This window comes from Arachis ipaensis, chromosome B03 (genome assembly GCF_000816755.2).
Source record: "Arachis ipaensis cultivar K30076 chromosome B03, Araip1.1, whole genome shotgun sequence".
Lineage (NCBI taxonomy): Eukaryota > Viridiplantae > Streptophyta > Magnoliopsida > Fabales > Fabaceae > Arachis > Arachis ipaensis.
This window is the reverse complement of record NC_029787.2, coordinates 116,930,840-116,949,514: the sequence shown is the minus strand read 5'-3', so window position 1 is coordinate 116,949,514 and position 18,675 is coordinate 116,930,840. Positions and strand designations below refer to the sequence as shown.

At 33.1% G+C, this 18,675-nt stretch overlaps 2 protein-coding genes across 4 annotated transcripts; both read right to left on the bottom strand.

The window, feature by feature from the left end:
* LOC107631120 lies at nucleotides 8,480-12,560 on the bottom strand. 3 transcript variants are annotated; one of them, XM_016334456.2, is made up of 8 exons: nucleotides 12,409-12,560; nucleotides 11,909-12,320; nucleotides 11,395-11,480; nucleotides 10,788-10,934; nucleotides 10,560-10,668; nucleotides 10,255-10,378; nucleotides 9,628-9,901; nucleotides 8,640-9,027 (listed from the first exon to the last, which is right to left on the bottom strand). In XM_016334456.2, exons 2-8 carry the CDS (start codon nucleotides 12,030-12,032, stop codon nucleotides 8,920-8,922), a joined length of 972 nt encoding a protein of 323 aa, XP_016189942.1. In that variant the 5' UTR covers nucleotides 12,033-12,320; nucleotides 12,409-12,560; the 3' UTR covers nucleotides 8,640-8,919. The 3 variants fall into 3 exon arrangements, with proteins under 3 accessions (XP_016189943.1, XP_016189942.1, XP_020975031.1); XM_021119372.1 differs by lacking the exon at nucleotides 12,409-12,560 and having other exon boundaries at nucleotides 11,909-12,039; nucleotides 12,133-12,401; XM_016334457.2 differs by lacking the exon at nucleotides 12,409-12,560 and having other exon boundaries at nucleotides 8,480-9,027; nucleotides 11,909-12,401.
* On the bottom strand, nucleotides 14,078-15,577 carry LOC107633678 (putative disease resistance protein At3g14460). The gene is made up of 3 exons (XM_016337283.2): nucleotides 15,509-15,577; nucleotides 14,640-15,033; nucleotides 14,078-14,296 (listed from the first exon to the last, which is right to left on the bottom strand). Exons 1-3 carry the CDS (start codon nucleotides 15,575-15,577, stop codon nucleotides 14,262-14,264), a joined length of 498 nt encoding a protein of 165 aa, XP_016192769.1. The 3' UTR covers nucleotides 14,078-14,261.

Below are 18,675 nucleotides of genomic sequence, written 5' to 3'. Positions count from 1 at the left end.
CAAAAAATAATAATACAAATCAAATATACTATTAATTTTTAATTAATTTCATCCATGACTACAAATTTGATATTATAACTCGGTTTAATTATTTAATTATTCTCGCTGTGAAATGATAAGTCAGTTATTAAATTGAATTTACAACTTACAACCTCATATTTAAAGGATCAAATTTGATTAACTAAAAATTGATTGAGCTTCATTATTTTTTTATGACTATTAAATTTTATTATTTTTTTATGACTATTACGCTTCATTATTTAGTCTAACAGCGATCATATTATTGACTAAGTAAATGCTATTTTTAATAAGTGATGGGCTCACAATTTAGTCAGATCTAAAATGAATAAATATTAATTTATAGACATCATCCGATTTTCTATTTATCTGACCTAAGAGGCCTGACACAACAAGAAGATCCAATTTTACTTATCCAAATAAGTAATTGTCTCTCTAAATCTCTCCAACTATCTGTATCTCTACTAAAAGATAGATTTCAAAGGTAAGGGTTATCCACCAATAAAGGTAGAACTACTTGGTTATCAACTCTACTGTAAATACATTAACACCTCTCAGGTATATTCACATTTTAATCTACTAAGAGCTTGCCAAAAGTCTTTATTAACTTAAGTATCGGAATCTCTTGCAGGTACTACCCCCACCTCCTCTCGGACGGCGGCACCTCGACATGAGAACAACCCTTGATAAGTTGACGGGACCTGGAGCTCAACCCTTGATAAATGGTGATGATCAACAAGATGGCCAGACAACCACTCGACATGACTAAGATGCAAGCATATTAAAAAGAAGTTGGGATACCGTTTCTATAGGTACAAAAATCTCATAAAAACTTTTTTGAAGCAGAGAATATTAAATAGGGATGATGATTCTGCTTCTGCAATTAATTTGGATTAAATATACCAAATGACAGAGACTAGAATAATGCACTCATAGACACTGACCATGGTGGATTGAAAACTGCAAATTCATCACCATCTTCAAATAAAAAAAAGGAAAAGAAAACGTGAGTTTCCTGCCATCTTTGTCGTTGCAAACACTAATGATTCCAATCTCCTCGTGGAATAGAATGGACAACGACATAGTACTTGACTTCTTCTCAAACTTGGAATCCGTCAGTGCTATGCCGACTTACAACCTTGGAAAGAATTTCACTCATGGTAATGGAGCAGTTGCATGTTCCAAATACATAGGTTTGATGAAGAAAAATAAATAAATAAAATATCACATATTGGCCAGTAATTGAAGGAGGAATAGAAAATATTGTTGGTAAAAATAATGAAACCTTTCTTTTCAACTTATGCCAAAAAATGGAGCATCAGCCAATTTGAATGCAACCCAATCAAAAGATCCTCGGGGCACATCTTTCTTTGATTACTCATAAATTGCATCACTACCAATGAATATAAAAAAAATTCTGTCTTTGAATTTGTGGTTGTTTGTAGACCAATAAAGATGGATGGCATCTAGGAAAAAAGCACACCACAACCAAAACAAGGGAGAAAAAAGCACCGTCCTAAGGTCATTGTAGAAAGCAAACCAAAATGAACTCGAAAGCCAATTGAAGAAAAGAATGTTCAAAGAAATCTCAATTGGCAAGAGGAAATATGTGAGAAGGAAATGATTAAACGAGACTCCTACTACTCCAACAGAAGAAATAACTGGTTTGATTAAAGATTTAATGACAGAATCTACAAAAAGTCCTGTAGAAGGACTTTGTTTGATGGATTTGCTGGCACAGAAAATACAATCACGCAACCAAGTACAGTAAAATTGGAGACAACATAAATGTAAGTCTTCCTCGCAGTATAGTCGCTTCCATAAAGGAGGTATCAAAGTCATTACCATAAGAGACACAGGTCCCGAGATTACTACAAATACCATCGAATCTAAGACCACACTACCAATGAGTGCCATGATTTGAAAAACTGGCTTGAGAAAGCCAGTTGGATAGATACATTGCTACAATGATGCTGGATGGAAAAAGAAGATAGGAGTGCAAATACAAAGAAAGATCACCAAAGTCTATAAGGACTCTAAATTGGCATGAGCACGTTAAGAGGACTTGGAGAAGTCAGAACAATTAAAGTCTCCTCAGAAAAGAGTGAAGACGACTTGTTATCCGACTTGACAGAAGTATTCCAAATAATAAGGCAGCACAGGATGAGGCTAAATCCCATAAAGTGCACCTTTGCCGTAGAAGTAGAAAAATTTATGGGGTTCATGCTCACCCAAAGGGGGAATTGAAGCTAACCCGACCTGCTTGAAAGGAGGCATGACTTCACATGGACCTAAGAATGTGAGCAAGTCTTCCAAGAATTCGTAAAATTCTTGCCTCAGCCTCCAATTCTTACCCGACATAAGATGCAAGAAGAGCTTGTCCTATATTTAGCTGTGGTCGACAAAGTAGTAGCCTCTACACTATTTAAAGAAAAAGACGTCGAGTGAAAGCTCGTCTACTTCACTAATAAAGTACCACATGGAGCTGAGCTCAATTATCAGAAAATTGAGCAAGTTGCATATACTTTGGTCTTGGCATCCCGGAGATTGTAACCCCACTCTCAAGCTCACACTATCAAAGCCCAAGCTAACCAGACCATGAAGCATATCTTCCAAAAAAATGGATATTGTAGGGCAGATGCTACGGTGGGTTGTGGAGTTGTCTGAATTCTATCTGAAGTATGAAACTTGGACGGTCATCAAGTTGCAATACTTGGCTGACTTCCTTGCGGAATATACCGATGAGCAAAAAGGGAGCTCCACGACTGGAAGGTGGATCATCAAACAAAGCTGGAAGTGGGCCAGACATCATCCTCAAGAATGAAAAAGGAAAGGTCAAGCATATAAGCTGAGAGCAGGATGGCCGAGCTAATGCCTTCTCCAAACTAGCCAGTACAAAGCCTGGGACAATAATAAAATCCTGGTCCAACAAACACCACAGTCACCTTCAATATCAAAAGAAGCCAACAAGACGGACATCTTCACAATCTAGGGATGGATAATCCAAGCATTGAATATACTAAATTTAACATCCTTTCTCAAGAGTAAAGGAAGGCAAGGATATTAATGAAAGAAGCTCAGCACTACACCTTAGTTTGTAATATTCTCTATAAAAGAGAAATCTCAACACCTCTATCAAATTGCGTCCCGACTTAGAATACAAAAGGTTCTGGATGAAACCCACAATGAAATCTATGGAATTCATCTGGGGGCAAGTCACCAGCAAGAAGGTGTTACGAGCTGACTTCTACTGACCAACTTTTCAGAACTCACACAAATGCTATAAGCAAATGGAATGACTCAAACTACTACTGAAAAATCTTCCTTTACTACCACTGAAGAATTCCACTTTCAAACATGCATACGGCATAGAAGCCATGATTTCCATCAACATAAATAAAGAATAACCAAGGACAACATTCAACAATAAAGTCGGAGCACTAAAGAAGAACTTGACCTACTTTCAAAATTCTAAAAGCAAACTCAGATAAGAGAAGAGGCTTTGAGAAATTCTACAATGAAGTTGGTAACATTCAAGCTTAAAAAGAAGAGTTTGACCTCCTTCTAGGAATCCGAGAGAAAACTCGAATAAGAAAAAGGTTTTGAGACAAAGGATGACTACGAGGTACGACAAGACTCGCCAAAAAAGACCTCATCCTGATAAGTAATAATATCGGGCTACCGAGGTAAGACAAAGAAAAGCTGACAGCAAACTGAATAGGACCCTACAAGATTACTGAAGTCTTAGAAAAATGGCTACTACAAAGTGTCGACCTCAAGGGTGAAGAATTGCCCAGGTCGCGACACGCCTCCAATATAAAGAGATACTACAATTTCTTATGAAAATTATTTTTCTATAATTAAAACATACCAATTGAAGATCGACAAACCACAAAAATCACAAGCCCACCCTATAGAGGTTGCTCGGATAAAGCGACAAGGAACCAATTGGTGGAAAGAAGTTACATACGCAAATTGGAAAAAACACCTCGAATCAGCTCGGGCCAAACGGGTTGAAAAAGTTGTGTTTAGAATAAGTCGCAAAAGTAACTTAACTAAATATGCCCCTTAAGGCATAAATAAGATTTAACAACTCGACCCACATGAGTAACAAATAAATCATACAAAATTCCAAGCCAACGAGCTCATCTCTACAAGTTCCAAAAATAAACGACCTGCATTAAAGACAAGTCGTATAAAATGAACGAACTTCACAAAAACAAGTTGTCCAAAGAAAACTTGTTCTAGTATCCATCACAACATAAGGACAACTTGGTTTAAACGAGTTGTACCAGTCAATCATATTTTCAACGAACTTGTATCAAGCACAAGTTGTGTCAACCTGAGAGCAAAGCTTTAAAAGTGATTTGTATCAAAACAAATCATTAAGGCAAAGTATTAAAAAGTGATTTGTATCAAAATAAATCACTAAAACAAAATTGAAACAACTTGATATAAAATGAGTTGTAAAAAATCAAAAGGGTAAAAACAAAAATGACAAGAAAAACAATCATTCAACCAAACGACTCGTACAGAAACCAGTTGAAAAGGAAAGAAAGGATTGTAAATTTTTTGAACAAAAGCGAAACAATCCTCTAATTAAAATAACTTGGATAAAATGAACTGTATCATACACAAGGATAACACCCTTGTAAAAATTAGAAAGGAGAGGAATAAGCATATAATCCTTTCACCTAAGGCGCCAATTTATACTCGACAAAGCGCGAAAATCACGAGCCGGCCTTTTTAATGGTTGCTCAGATAAAGCGATGAGGTTCAAATTGGTATCCAATGATTATAATACGACTTGATGATTTAAAATAACTCAAGCTCGTGAGTTGAACGAAATTGAGTAAAAAATATCCATATTATCTAAGCAATTTTTATCAAAACGAATCGCACAAAACGACTTGATATATAACGAGTTGTGCTTCAAAAAAGTGACTTGTATAAAAAAATAAGTCATCTATAAAAAACTTGGAATGAACGAGCTGAACAAATCATTGAAAGGTTTCATTCGATAATCTGATCTGCTTGATTGTTCGACTCCGACTTCATAAAGCTCGATTTCAAACAGGGGCACGATGGATAAAGCAACGAAATCCGATGGCTATAAAGATAATCTGATACTTTAAAAGGACTCAAACTAAACAAGTTGTACTTAAAACAAGTTATGAAGTCCTAAAAACAGCTCGAATTTGAACGAATTGTATGAGATCAGATCAAGAAATAACCACGTTTTAATTAAACGATTTGAAATGAAATAAATAGTAAAACCTTAAAACTACTCGTATTGAACAAGCTAAATGATGTTATACTAAAAAAATTACAAGTTTTAAAATAAACGATTTGTATCAAAACAAATCGTAAGAAATCAGAACTATAAGTTTCAAAAAATGATTTGTATTATAACAAATCATTAAGTCGCAAAACAACTCAAACTAAACGAGTTGCATGAAATCCGATCAAGAAATAATCATGTCTCAAAATAAGTGATTTGTACCAAAAACAAAGTCGTGCAACAAATTTACAAAATAGCTCGGTATAAAATGAGTTGTACAAAATCAGAATAAGTTTTAGAAAGGTAATTTGTATTAAAACAAGTCATGCATCCTCAAAACAACTCAATCTGAACGAGTTGTACGAAACTAGGACAAGAAATATTCTCTGGTTAAGCAACATGTTCTAAAACCAGTCATACAGAGCCTACAAGTCTTAAATAGCTCAGAAAGAACGAGTTGTACAAATTAATTCTAGAAACAAAAGACTTGGCCAAAAATAAATCGTATAAAGAGAGCAAGTCGCACAGAATGTGAAAACGACTTGTAGTATCAGGTTACCAAACGACAACTTTTAAGAAAGTAACAACTACATTACAACAAAATGATAGCACATGAAAAAGCGCACAAACAGTTACGGAGTGACGTTACGAAAACGTTACATCATTCAAATCATGTTAAGTCGACCGACCTCCTTGGTTTCAGACCTCAAAACTACTAAACAACTTCTCCACAGCTCAACATTTCGATTTGGTCATCTAATTGCTCAAGACCGACTTTGTAAAGCTCGACCTCAAGCAGGGGCACTATTCATACACTGATGGCCCACAATTTAGCCAGACCCAAAATGAATAAAGCCCAACCTACAGAAATCGTTCGATCTCCCACCTACCCGACCTCCTAAGAGATCAGACACAATAAGAAGATCTAATTTTACTTATCCAAATAAGTAACTGTCTCCCAAAATCTCTCCCACTATCTCTATCTTCACTAAAAGATAGATTCCAACAAACTCCCAAGATAAAGAAAACGGTTATCCATCGATAAAGGTGGAACAACTCCAAAAGGTGATTATCAACTCTACTATAAATACACTGACACTTCTCAGGTATATTCACATTCTAATCTACTAATAGCCTGCCAAAATGCTAACTTAAGTATCGGAGTCTCTTGTAGGTACCACTTCCCACCTCCTCACAAGGAACTCGTACAGCGGTACCTCGGTACGAGAACAAGTTGGACACTACCTCATAAGGAGTCTGGACCTCACGTTTAGGTCCAAATCAACGTTTCAGGTAACTCTCAAAACAATAAATATAGTATATAGTATATTAATAATTAAAGTATACATCCACTTGAGTTGCAGGAGCAGGATTAGGGGATGTAAGACGCAACTGTAAAATGTGATTATCCAATCATAATTTACTCTTCAAGGATTAATCCGCCGCAGAACGGAACTCCATTGCCAATGGATTGCTGCATGCATAAAGCGATATTCGAATTTTCAACACTTGTTTATACATTCACTTGGAACCGAAAGAGTACTACTATACATTCAAATTTCAAGGTGGATGTTACAATACTCCCCTAATGTTTGGAGTTTTGAAAACTCCTTTACATTACCAATATTGTAATGTGTGTTGGCACAATTTTCTAACAGGTATTCTATTAATAGAGCTTTTATTATATATTGATAACATCATCAAACAATTAATGCCAACAAATTATATTTTTTTAAAAAGTTAATATTTAAAAAATTAACACTAACATAAAATTATACTTTGAAATAAAAATCATAAAATAATCATAAAATATTAATCTCCCATCTTTACTTATTAAGCAACGTTTTTTTTTAATTAGAGTTTTATTAGTGTTAATTTTTTTTATTGAAATAAAATAAAAAATTATTGTTTTCCATCACAATTTTTTTATTTTTATCTTTTAAGATTTATTTTATTTTAGAATTTCATAAACTCATTACAGTACGATCTAAATCGTACTGGTATATTTTTTTTTATTTAATCTAATTTTATTCACATAATTTAAAATTATAAAATTTTTAAATTAAAATTTAAATAAATATAATTTAATTAATAACTTAATTTAATTTAATAAAAATAAACGTATTCATATTATTATATTTATATGATTAATTATATTTATTCGATTTAAAAAAATAACTATTTAAAATTATTAATTATAAATTAAAAAATTTATATAGTCATATTATTTTTAATACGATTACGTTTACAATACTCCTTAATAGTTTGGTAAATCAACAGTCAATAAAATTTTTAATTATTTAATGAATCAATACTCCATATATTTTTATTTTTAAATTAGTTTTTTACGGTTAAAATTTCTATTATTTTCTTTATATTTATTTTACCTCTTCTGCTTTAAATTAAAAAATTATTTATATTTATTTTACCTCGTAACTCTCTTTCTCAAATCTCACTTCAATACTTCCTAATAGTTTGGTGAATCAATCGTGTATAAAATTTTTAATTATTTAATGAATTAATACTCCGTATATTTTTATTTTTAAATTAGTTTTTTGCAGTTAAAATTTTTATTATTTTCTTTATATTTATTTTACCTCTTCTGCTTTAAATTAAAAAATCCTTTATATTTATTTTAAAATATCATATTTAAGTCCCTAACGTTTTAAAATTAGCTTAATGTTGTCCTGCCATTAGGGATCTGTTAACAGAATTGACGACGAGACAAAATTGAAATGATTTTGAAAAGTTAGGGACATAAATAGGACGAAGTTTGTAAATTTGTAAGTTTAACCTTAAAATGAATACTAAATAATGTATTTGGATCTATTAAAACCAAATACAAATTTCTTCTTTTAAATTAATAAAACAACCTTGATTGTATAACTAGTATTTTTGTCATTTTAAAATGATCTAAAAGTGTATCGTAATCTTTTTTAAATTAAATTTGAATTTTAACATTATAATTTAATTAAACAACAATAATCTTAAAAGGATATTTTAGTCTTTTCATCTTAATTCTAAAAAAATATTTTTTTTTCTTTTCATTTTTTTTTTAATTTATGATAATCTAATATCAAATCAAAATAAAATAATATAATCTGATTTAATAATAGCCCAGATTTTTTTTATCCCACAACTAGCCCAGTAGCCCAACACAAAAATAAATGCAAATAATAATGATAAAACAAATAAAATACAACTTTGTTACTTACTTTATTTATAGAGTTTCAATACCCCAAAAGTTGTAAGGAGCATTTAATCGGTCCCCAAGTTTCAACTACTCCCTGTGACTTTGTCAACCATGCACTAAGTTGGCCGTATGAATGACTATGTGTCGTTACTTCACCGCACATCTTCGTATGAAGATGGACTGGCGTTATCTCAAAACTAGCGACTATTTATTATTTTATTTACATTTGTAGACGGAACAGCAGCTCTCCAATTTCAATATATCACCACAACCATACAAATCTAACCAAACTCAGTTGAGTGACTATAATTCACATTAGATCAATCCTGTAGCACCCTGATAGAAGACCAAATTACCAAAACCCATTGTCAATCTCGACTCTACGGTCATTTTTCTGAGCAGGTAGATCCATCTTCAAAATTCAAACTCATAAAAGACCCAGTGATTTCAGCTGTTGAACATGTTCCAGTGGGAGAGATGGAGGAGACCAGTCAGACCGTGACACCTCTCCGTCGATATCCTCAACGACATACTCCTGCGATAATAAGCAGAAACTTGCCTTATCAAGAATTTCAAGATGATGTCTGGTTATTTGGGAGTACTTTTTAAGTAAGGATTAAAGATGCAGTTAACTTATGAACAGGGGAAGAAAAAAGTAAAAGTTACAAATGAAGTTAACTTCATACATGGGAAAACCAGTATTAAAAGCCACTACTAGAATCTAGAAGTGGCTAGAAGTTTCGGCAGTTTGTGCGTCATAAGTTTGCACTGTAAAACTGTCGCTGCCAAATTTACATCACCATGTAAAATGGAGGCAAGAAGAAAGGAATCTGCATTGAGAGTATTGGCTATTCCTACCATAATAAAATATGAAACCACAATCTCAGATTTACATGCTATGCAAAGAGAAAAAGCCTACCACCACATATTGTAGCAATTTGGAGATAAATCCCTATGTAGCTACACTAGTTGCATAGATCAGTGAGTTTCTTCTCTCTTTTTTAAAAAAGAAAACATTCCTTTTCGGTTACTATATCAGTAAGGTAATTAAGTTGACTTAGCAACCGCAATGTATCAATAATTGACAGTTCGTTGAACTGTAAAAATAAACAAAAAGAAAGAAAGTGAATGGCACCTTTGTAAGCATCCTTTTTGCAAGTATATGATAATGACGCTGCCATATTCGTTGTCCTATCATGGTAGCCACTAATACACTGTAAAATATCCCAATTAGAGTAAAGAGTCCGAGAAAAATCAAAGCCATTATGAATAGTAATGGCAGCCCTGCTTCTCCAGCACCTCCCATGCAACTTCCACATTCAGTTGCCATCGTTCCGCAACTCTCAAAGCATGCAGTGCAATCAGTCCACATGCAAAGTGTCCCCGGTAAATGGCAGTCTGCGCAGACTCTGCAATGACAGAAACGAAAATAAAATCAGCCTCAGTCACTACCGTTCTGAACTTCTTGTCCCAGCATACAGTCTACATTTAGCAGGTCCAAGGATGCATCACTTGACAGCTTCACTGATATGTATTTTAAGAAAGCTATAGTTTACAAGCATTCCTTCTTAGTGAAAGAAAGGTATCCAACATAGCGCCGATTAAGTCTTATACAGTACTCTTGAACCATGGATTTTGCAATAAAGAATTTGAAAGAAAACCTATGATGCCTCAGGCAGATGTTTAGTGTATAATGGTGTGTTTTAAGTTTTAACATCACAAGACTCAATATATAGGTAAAGGCAGAGGAAGTGGGAACTACCCAGGATGGCAGCAACAAAGACAGATTTCTCGACAAGGCTGTGCCAAGTCATTGCGAACTCTTCGATCATAACAAGTAATGAAGCATCCTGATAGGCCAAGCAATACAAAAAACAAGAGGGCTCCTACATTCAAAAGGACCAAAAGGAAATAAACGACCAAACCAGCACGTAATAAGAACTAATAAATCAGCATTATTTTTATAGGGGGAAAAAAACATCAAGCCATCATCACCAAAATAAACAAGAACATCAATTCTTGGTATAAGCATTTGGATAACTACTGCACAACTTAATAATTATTTACCACATATGTAGTAAAAGCTTGGCTCACTATCAAAACCCCAAACAAGACGAAGCCAGTACTGCTGGTAACCATCTATTAGATAAACCAAATATGCCAATGAAGCAATGACCTGCAGAAAAAGGAAATACAGAGCCACAGGCAGCCATGTAGAATCAGAACATCTGAGCAATTAACAAATTATTACAAAAGGCATCAACATGGCTACGAAGATGGAAACAATTCACCTACAAGCTGAACTGCCAGAAATATAAACAAAATGTCTCTGGTGACAAAAAACCGAAATTTCAAGGTACGCCATTTCCTATCTGCAGCACCATGAACACGCAAATGATAAGGTGCCTTGCAAGTAGTGCAATGAGCAAATGCAAACCCTTCCTGCAAGAATTGACCAATAAACTCAGAAGAATGTGTCTTACAGAACTACAAGGATAAGCACACTTTGATATTGAGGAATTCAAAAATATGTACATGGCAGGAGATTCCAAAAGTAAGTTTGCAAAGCAGAGGATACATATAGCATGAGCCATAAAACTAAATTGTGAAGCCTAACTACCTAACAAGAACTAAGCAAGCACATAAAACCTTTTCATAACAATGTGTATAAATTTTACAATGATTAGATTCCTAACCAGAAAACAACTTTCTAAGAATGAAAAGTATTCATATCAATAAAAGTGGCATCCGCTTATTGTCACATATAAGTTGGCAACCCTTAGCTAGTAATCATATTCATCACTTATGAACCACATAATTGTTACCCTATGCAAACAGTATATAGATTGATATTGCGATAGTATACAAACCATTGAAACTTAAATATAGACGGCATCCATACCTTAACCGCACGCCAGTGATCCAAACACTCTCGATGTACATATTTTGATGTACCTTTGCATTTGCAAGGAGCAATGAAATCTCTGCCTGGGATGAATTAAAAGTAAAATTAACTAAATATATTTGTAAAACAGGCAGATAGTAACTGGTAGGATATATCATGAACCATGATAATCTAAATGTTAAGCTAAATAATAAGTATTCACAAATTCATATACTAGGGAATTGCAATAAATTCAAGTATCAGTAAACTGAGCTAAGAATTCAGAGTAACAACTAAAAAACTAAGAACTACAGCTAGAATTATACAAGTAATAGCTCGATATAAATAGTTCAAGCTCAAATTGAGATAAAATGTTGTTTATTTCAAACTAAAGCAAATGCATTTATCCACTCGGAAAAAAATCACAAATAGAGTAGAATCGTGGAACAAGCTCAGAACAGGTGATCGAATCCCTAAGCTGGAAATTAGAAACATTTAAACAGAAAAAAGAGAATGGAAAGGGCAAAATTACCATCTGTTTCGAGACAAATCCGGCATTGGATTTGTTCGGAGGAACCGGCTTCAAGGTCGATGGCGGAAGAGTGGGTGATAGATGAAGGAGGAATTAGAGGAGAAGAAACTATTTGATCCGTCATTAATTAACTAATAATCAATCAATCAATTAATTAATTAGTTAATTATTAAAGGGAAAGTTGGAAGTTGAAGTAAGAGGAAAATGGAAGATTGGAAGGGTACAAAGGAGAGAAGCGAGAGTGAACAGTGAAGTTGAGTTTAGCCGTTTACGAAAACCTTCTTGTTATTCCTAACTAATTCTGTTGCTTACTGAGTGTAGGAAGAGTAGGTTCCACTCTATCCCTCTTATTCCTTGCTTTCCTCTTTGTATCTCTTGGGTGGAGAACAAATTTCAGTGTTTAATGATTACGCTGCGAAATTAGGAGAAAAGGGTGAGACCAAGAATTGAGAATTCCCAAAAGCCAAAACTAAACACAACCTTTCAGCAACGAAAACTACCTTTTCAACTATGGACTTTATTTTGACAGCATGATTTGATTGAGCAAAAAACCATCAGCGACCAATCAAGTTCGATCAAATTGTTATAAATATTTTTTATATTATGTACTATTTATTGTGTATGTATTTCTTCATCTTTAAGCGTGTTTTTTCTTCTTCTTCCTTATACATTTTTGTAACTCCTTCTCTTCTTTCTTTTTCTTCATTTTTTTTTCTTTTGATATTGTTGTCATTATTTATTTCGCAAGTAAAATTCGGTCATTGTCCATTCTCACAAAGAATAAAGCGATTCCTACCAAAAAAAAATGGATATTTCAACCTTCAACCTTTTTATTTTGAGATAATATGATTTTTCTGTTAAAAAATTCATTAAATAATAATAAAAATTAGTTTTGTAGGGATTTTATTTATATTTTATGGAAGTTTTAAACCCCCACAAGCTATTAATAAGTTTGTTTTTAAAAAATTCCTTCACCAATAATGGTTAAGTGAAGAAAAATCATTGATGAAAATGATGCCGTAAAAAAAATAATTGTAGTACAATACTTTTTAAAAGAAAAAAAATGGGGTTAAGTACAATTTTAGTACCTAAGGTAGGGGCTAAAAATTTTTTTCGTCCCTAATTTTTTTGTTTACAAATCATCCCTAAGGTTTAATTTAATTTTAAAATTGTCCTTCGGACGAAAATATCCTTCCCCCTTCTTCTCCAAAATCAACAAAAACAGAACCTAAAGCTGAAGCTAAAGCTGAACTAGAAGTTGAAGCAGAAGCAGATGCAACACCAATGAAACAACAATCAGAAGCACAACAACAACAATGGATAATGAAATCAGAAGAAGAACAACAACAAAAGCTACTAGAAGTAGAAGAATAACAATAATGGACTAAAACAAGAACCCAGAAAATCATCATCATCATCGTCAAGAACTCAGAAAAATAAGAACCCAAATGCAGAACTCAGAACTCAGAAAAACAAGAAAATCATCATCATCATTGTCAAAACTCAGAACCATTGACAAAACTCAGAACTAAAATTCTTCCTCTTTCATTAACAAAACTCAGATGTAATTACAATAATCAGAAATCCATAAATTCATCTTCAATTACAAAAACCGAAAATCCATAAATATAATTACCGAAAATCCCTCTGAAAATCTTTGTTGCAAATTTCGCACACGACTACCACCACCACCTCTTGGACGACGATGAAAAAAACACGAGGGCGCGGCCAGACGCGTTGCGGCGAGGCGAGGGCGAGTTGCAGTGAGGTTAGGGCGCAAGTCGCGGCGCTGCGAGGCGACAACGACGGCGAGGGCAAGGAGAAATAGCGAACGACGAGGAGCAGGAGTGGCGGCAGCGAGGAGCAACGGCGGTGGCCCTTTCCCTTCTCTCCCCCCCGGTGGGTGATATCCTTCCCCCTTCCCCGGTTACCCTTTTTCTCTTTTTTTTTTTCTTTTTTTAGTTAGGGGTATTTTCGGAATAAAAATTAAAAATTTAGTAAAAATGACGATTTTAAAACTAAGTAAAACCTTCGGGATCATTTTGTAGCAAAAAAAAGTTTGGGGACGAAAAAAATTTTCAACCCCTACCTTAGGGACCAAAATTATACTTAACCCTATTTATTTATTTTATTTTTTGTTAAAAATATATAATTATTTATTCTAGAAACTGTAAATTTATTCAAAACATTTGTAATATTCTTGATAATCTTATATTCTAATCTATTAGGCTTGCTAGGGGACAATTTTCTTAAACACCATTCATGACTCATTTTTTGTCTTGACATCTTCCATGTACATTAGACAAAATCCTTGCATGGTGCACAAAAAGTGGGAAATCAGAATCAAGACGACTCATAATCTGCGTCTGACTCCTAACCTGAACCACCCTGCAATCAAGCATACAAATACTGTAAGCGATAAAGACAAGATCATGAAAAAGATTACATTTTTGTTTTTTCTTTTTTCTAAGCATCTAATTTATTATATTTAACAAAATTGGAAAAATTTCCACCTGTAAGCTGTAATAGTTTTTTGTTTTCTTTTTTTTTTAAAAATTATTAAAAAAAAACCTTGTGGGTGAAACAGTACATGGAAATGGCTAAGAATGAGTTTAAAAACAGTTTTGATGTATTAACACGGGAATGAAAATGTTTGATGGTAACAATTAATTAGCATTGTAATTGGAGAGCGTGCAGTGAGTTTAGGAAAGATGAGAGCAAAAACAATTACCTGTTTGGAATTGAATCCGGGGGTCGTTCATCTCTTCCAGCTTACTCCTCAATGGACATTCTCCCTTGATGATGAGTTTCAATATGGAGGCAGGCAGGTTTTGTTGTGTGATATTCTCCAGCTTTGGACAGAATCCAATTGTTAATTGTTGGAGGGAGGTGAGTTGGAGAAGGCCCTTGTAGTCTAGCGTCTCCAGATTTGAAAATTTCGACAATTGTAGAGACCGGAGGGAAGCAGGAAGGCAACCCTCTCTCGGGAACGACTTAACTTCATTCCATTGTCGAAGGCTAAGATGGGTAAGGCCTTCACTCTGCAAACCCTTTGATGTTATCCAACTCTCCAGTTTCTGGCATCTTCTGCACAAGCTATTAATAAGTTTGTTTTTAAAAAATTCCTTCACCAATAATGGTTAAGTGAAGAAAAATCATTGATGAAAATGATGCCGTAAAAAAAATAATTGTAGTACAATACTTTTTAAAAGAAAAAAAATGGGGTTAAGTACAATTTTAGTACCTAAGGTAGGGGCTAAAAATTTTTTTCGTCCCTAATTTTTTTGTTTACAAATCATCCCTAAGGTTTAATTTAATTTTAAAATTGTCCTTCGGACGAAAATATCCTTCCCCCTTCTTCTCCAAAATCAACAAAAACAGAACCTAAAGCTGAAGCTAAAGCTGAACTAGAAGTTGAAGCAGAAGCAGATGCAACACCAATGAAACAACAATCAGAAGCACAACAACAACAATGGATAATGAAATCAGAAGAAGAACAACAACAAAAGCTACTAGAAGTAGAAGAATAACAATAATGGACTAAAACAAGAACCCAGAAAATCATCATCATCATCGTCAAGAACTCAGAAAAATAAGAACCCAAATGCAGAACTCAGAACTCAGAAAAACAAGAAAATCATCATCATCATTGTCAAAACTCAGAACCATTGACAAAACTCAGAACTAAAATTCTTCCTCTTTCATTAACAAAACTCAGATGTAATTACAATAATCAGAAATCCATAAATTCATCTTCAATTACAAAAACCGAAAATCCATAAATATAATTACCGAAAATCCCTCTGAAAATCTTTGTTGCAAATTTCGCACACGACTACCACCACCACCTCTTGGACGACGATGAAAAAAACACGAGGGCGCGGCCAGACGCGTTGCGGCGAGGCGAGGGCGAGTTGCAGTGAGGTTAGGGCGCAAGTCGCGGCGCTGCGAGGCGACAACGACGGCGAGGGCAAGGAGAAATAGCGAACGACGAGGAGCAGGAGTGGCGGCAGCGAGGAGCAACGGCGGTGGCCCTTTCCCTTCTCTCCCCCCCGGTGGGTGATATCCTTCCCCCTTCCCCGGTTACCCTTTTTCTCTTTTTTTTTTTCTTTTTTTAGTTAAGGTTATTTTCGGAATAAAAATTAAAAATTTAGTAAAAATGACAATTTTAGAACTAAGTTAAATCTTTGGGACGATTTTGTAAGTAAAAAAAGGTTAAGGACGAAAAAAATTTTTAGCCCCTACTTTAGAGACCAAAATCGTATTTAACCCGAAAAAAATAACATCGAATAAAAAATGAAAGAAGAGAACTTTAATGTTGATAATATTGATATTGGTGATGATGACGATAGAGGAAATAATGATAATGATAAAGTATGGTTACACAATAAAAATAATAGAAGTAGAAGTGATAATAGTGAGGATGAAAAAAGTAGTGGTAGTAGTGGTAGTAATTGATTATATTGTTCAAAAGAATTTTGTGGAGTTTAAAACCCCCACAAAATACAAATAAAACCCCCCACAAAATTAATTTTTGTTATTATTTAACAATATTTTTAACAGATAAATCGTATTATCCCAAAATAAAAAAGCTGAGGACCGCGTCCGTTTTTTTAGACATATATCACGTTATCTTTCGTGAAAATGGACAAGGACCGAATTGGGTCTTTATTCTTTCTTCCATCTCTTTTTTCATTTGATTTATATTTCTTTTCTCTTGTTCCTTTATTATCATCACTATCATCATTCTCATCTTTTTCTTAATTAAATATCACACGATAAGAAAGTACATCATATTTTTATGTTACAGTTAAAAAATTTTGGTGTCAAAATAAAAAATTTTTGTGTTACAATTAAGATATTTTGCTATTATTTTTCTGATAAATTTTACACAATTCAAAATTCTCCTTCCTCTTCCTCCTCCACATCATCATTATCTTCTTCTTTTTCTTCTTGTTTTACATCCTCCTCCTTTTCTTCGTCATCGTCATCATCATCATCATCTCTTTTTTCTATTCATCTTCTCCTTTTTTTTTTACCTTTTTATAATTTCTCTTATTTTACCCTTTTAACAAGAATAAAAATAAAAATAAAAAAATACATAATACTACAAAATTACCACAAAAAGAAGGAAAAAAAACACAAGCAACAGTAGCAACCATAGAAGAAAAAAAAGAACAAAATCACCACGAAGAAGAGGAGAAGAAGAAAATAAACGCAAGCAACAACAGCAACCATAGAAGAAGAAGAACTGCGCGAGATACAAATGTTTACGTTAGTGGAGAATTGAAACATATAGACATACTCTCACTAATGAAACTGATTTTTGTTAGACGTGAACTAACTTAGTTGAACTTGGTTGTCAAAAATACTTGAATGTGTGTGTAGCAGTTGATCAAGACGGTCTTGCTATACATCCAAGTATTTTTTGCCAACCAAGTTCAACCAAGTTGGCCCTAACTCAATAAAAATCACTCACATAACTTGCTCGTTAATCATACAGTTCTTCTTCATGTTCTTTTGTTTTTACTTCGCGCGTTTCCACCTCACCATTATTCTTTTATTGCTCTTGTTGTTGCTACATTTCTTTTATTTCCCCTCCCCCTCTTTTTTTGATAGTTATTGTAGCATTTTTTATTTTTTTTTTTGTTTGATTTTTTTTTATTCTTGTTAAGAGACTGAAATAAAAAGAATTATAAGAAGGTAAAACAAGAAGAAGAAAAAGAAGAAGATGATGATGATGATGATGATGATGAATATAAGGATGGAGAATTTGGAATTGTGTAAAATTTATCAAAAAATAACACCGAAATATTTTAATTGTAAATATGTGAAAAAGAAAATGATGATAATGACAATGAGAAAAGTTTTGAATTGAGCATAATTTATTAAAAATAGCACCAAAATTTTTTAACTGTGATATGGAGTTTTTTAATTTTAACATCAAAATTTCTTAACCGTAACACATGTTCTTGTTAAGAGGGTAAAACGAGAAGAATTATAAAAATGTGAAAGAAGAAGAATAAGAGAAAAAAGAATTTTAAATTATGTAAAATTTATTAGAAATGGTACCGAAATTTTTGAACCATGACATAAAAATATTTTTTATTGACATTAAAATTTGTTAGCCATGACACAGGAGATTTTTTAACTAAATTTTCGTATCATTTAACTAACTAAGTGGTATTAAATTATACATAAGAATAAGAGGTATAACTATTTCTGTGTCATTTGTACAAAATTTAAATATCTTTTATTGGTTGAGTGAGTTAAAATTTTGAATTTGTGGTTCTTTAAAACTTTTTGTGTTTTTTATAAAAAAATTTGTTGTCATTTTCAACAAATTTCTTGTGTCACTAACAAAAAATTTCTATTATTTTAGTTATCGTTAAACTAATTGTATGATATTGAACTAAGAAGAAGAATATGACAATGATAATGATGATAGTGATGGTGATTATCATGATAATGAAAAAGAAAGAAGAAAAAAAAAAATCAAATGAGAGAAGAAGTGTGATATTATACTAAAAATATATATATAACGATGATGATAGTGATGGTGATAATAATAATAAAAGAGAAAAAAAGAGAACAATAAATCAAACCAGAGAAAAAAAATAGAAAAAAGAGGAGGAGAAAAAACAAGAAAAAAGAACAAAAATATAAAAAGCATCCTTATATAAATTTGACTTGGTTGAATTTTAGTTAAAAAAAAGTTTGGTTGTCTAGCTTTTATGCTTTTGATAATAATAATGCAAGAAAAATAT

Excerpts from the sequence above, each read along its gene's own strand:
- LOC107631120 (XM_016334456.2), bottom strand. The coding sequence starts at position 12,032 with ATGACGGATCAAATAGTTTCTTCTCCTCTAATTCCTCCTTCATCTATC. Across the intron at positions 10,669-10,787 it reads TATTTCTGGCAGTTCAGCTT|GTCATTGCTTCATTGGCATA; the intron begins GTAGGTGAATTG and ends CTTTTTCTGCAG. Across the intron at positions 9,028-9,627 it reads CAAAAAGGATGCTTACAAAG|GAGTATGTCGTTGAGGATAT; the intron begins GTGCCATTCACT and ends TTATTATCGCAG.
- LOC107633678 (XM_016337283.2), bottom strand. The coding sequence starts at position 15,577 with ATGGTTCTGAGTTTTGACAATGATGATGATGATTTTCTTGTTTTTCTG. Across the intron at positions 15,034-15,508 it reads GTTCTGAGTTCTGCATTTGG|GAATTTTTTAAAAACAAACT; the intron begins GTTCTTATTTTT and ends TTATTGGTGAAG. Across the intron at positions 14,297-14,639 it reads CCGGATTCAATTCCAAACAG|GGTGGTTCAGGTTAGGAGTC; the intron begins GTAATTGTTTTT and ends GCTTGATTGCAG.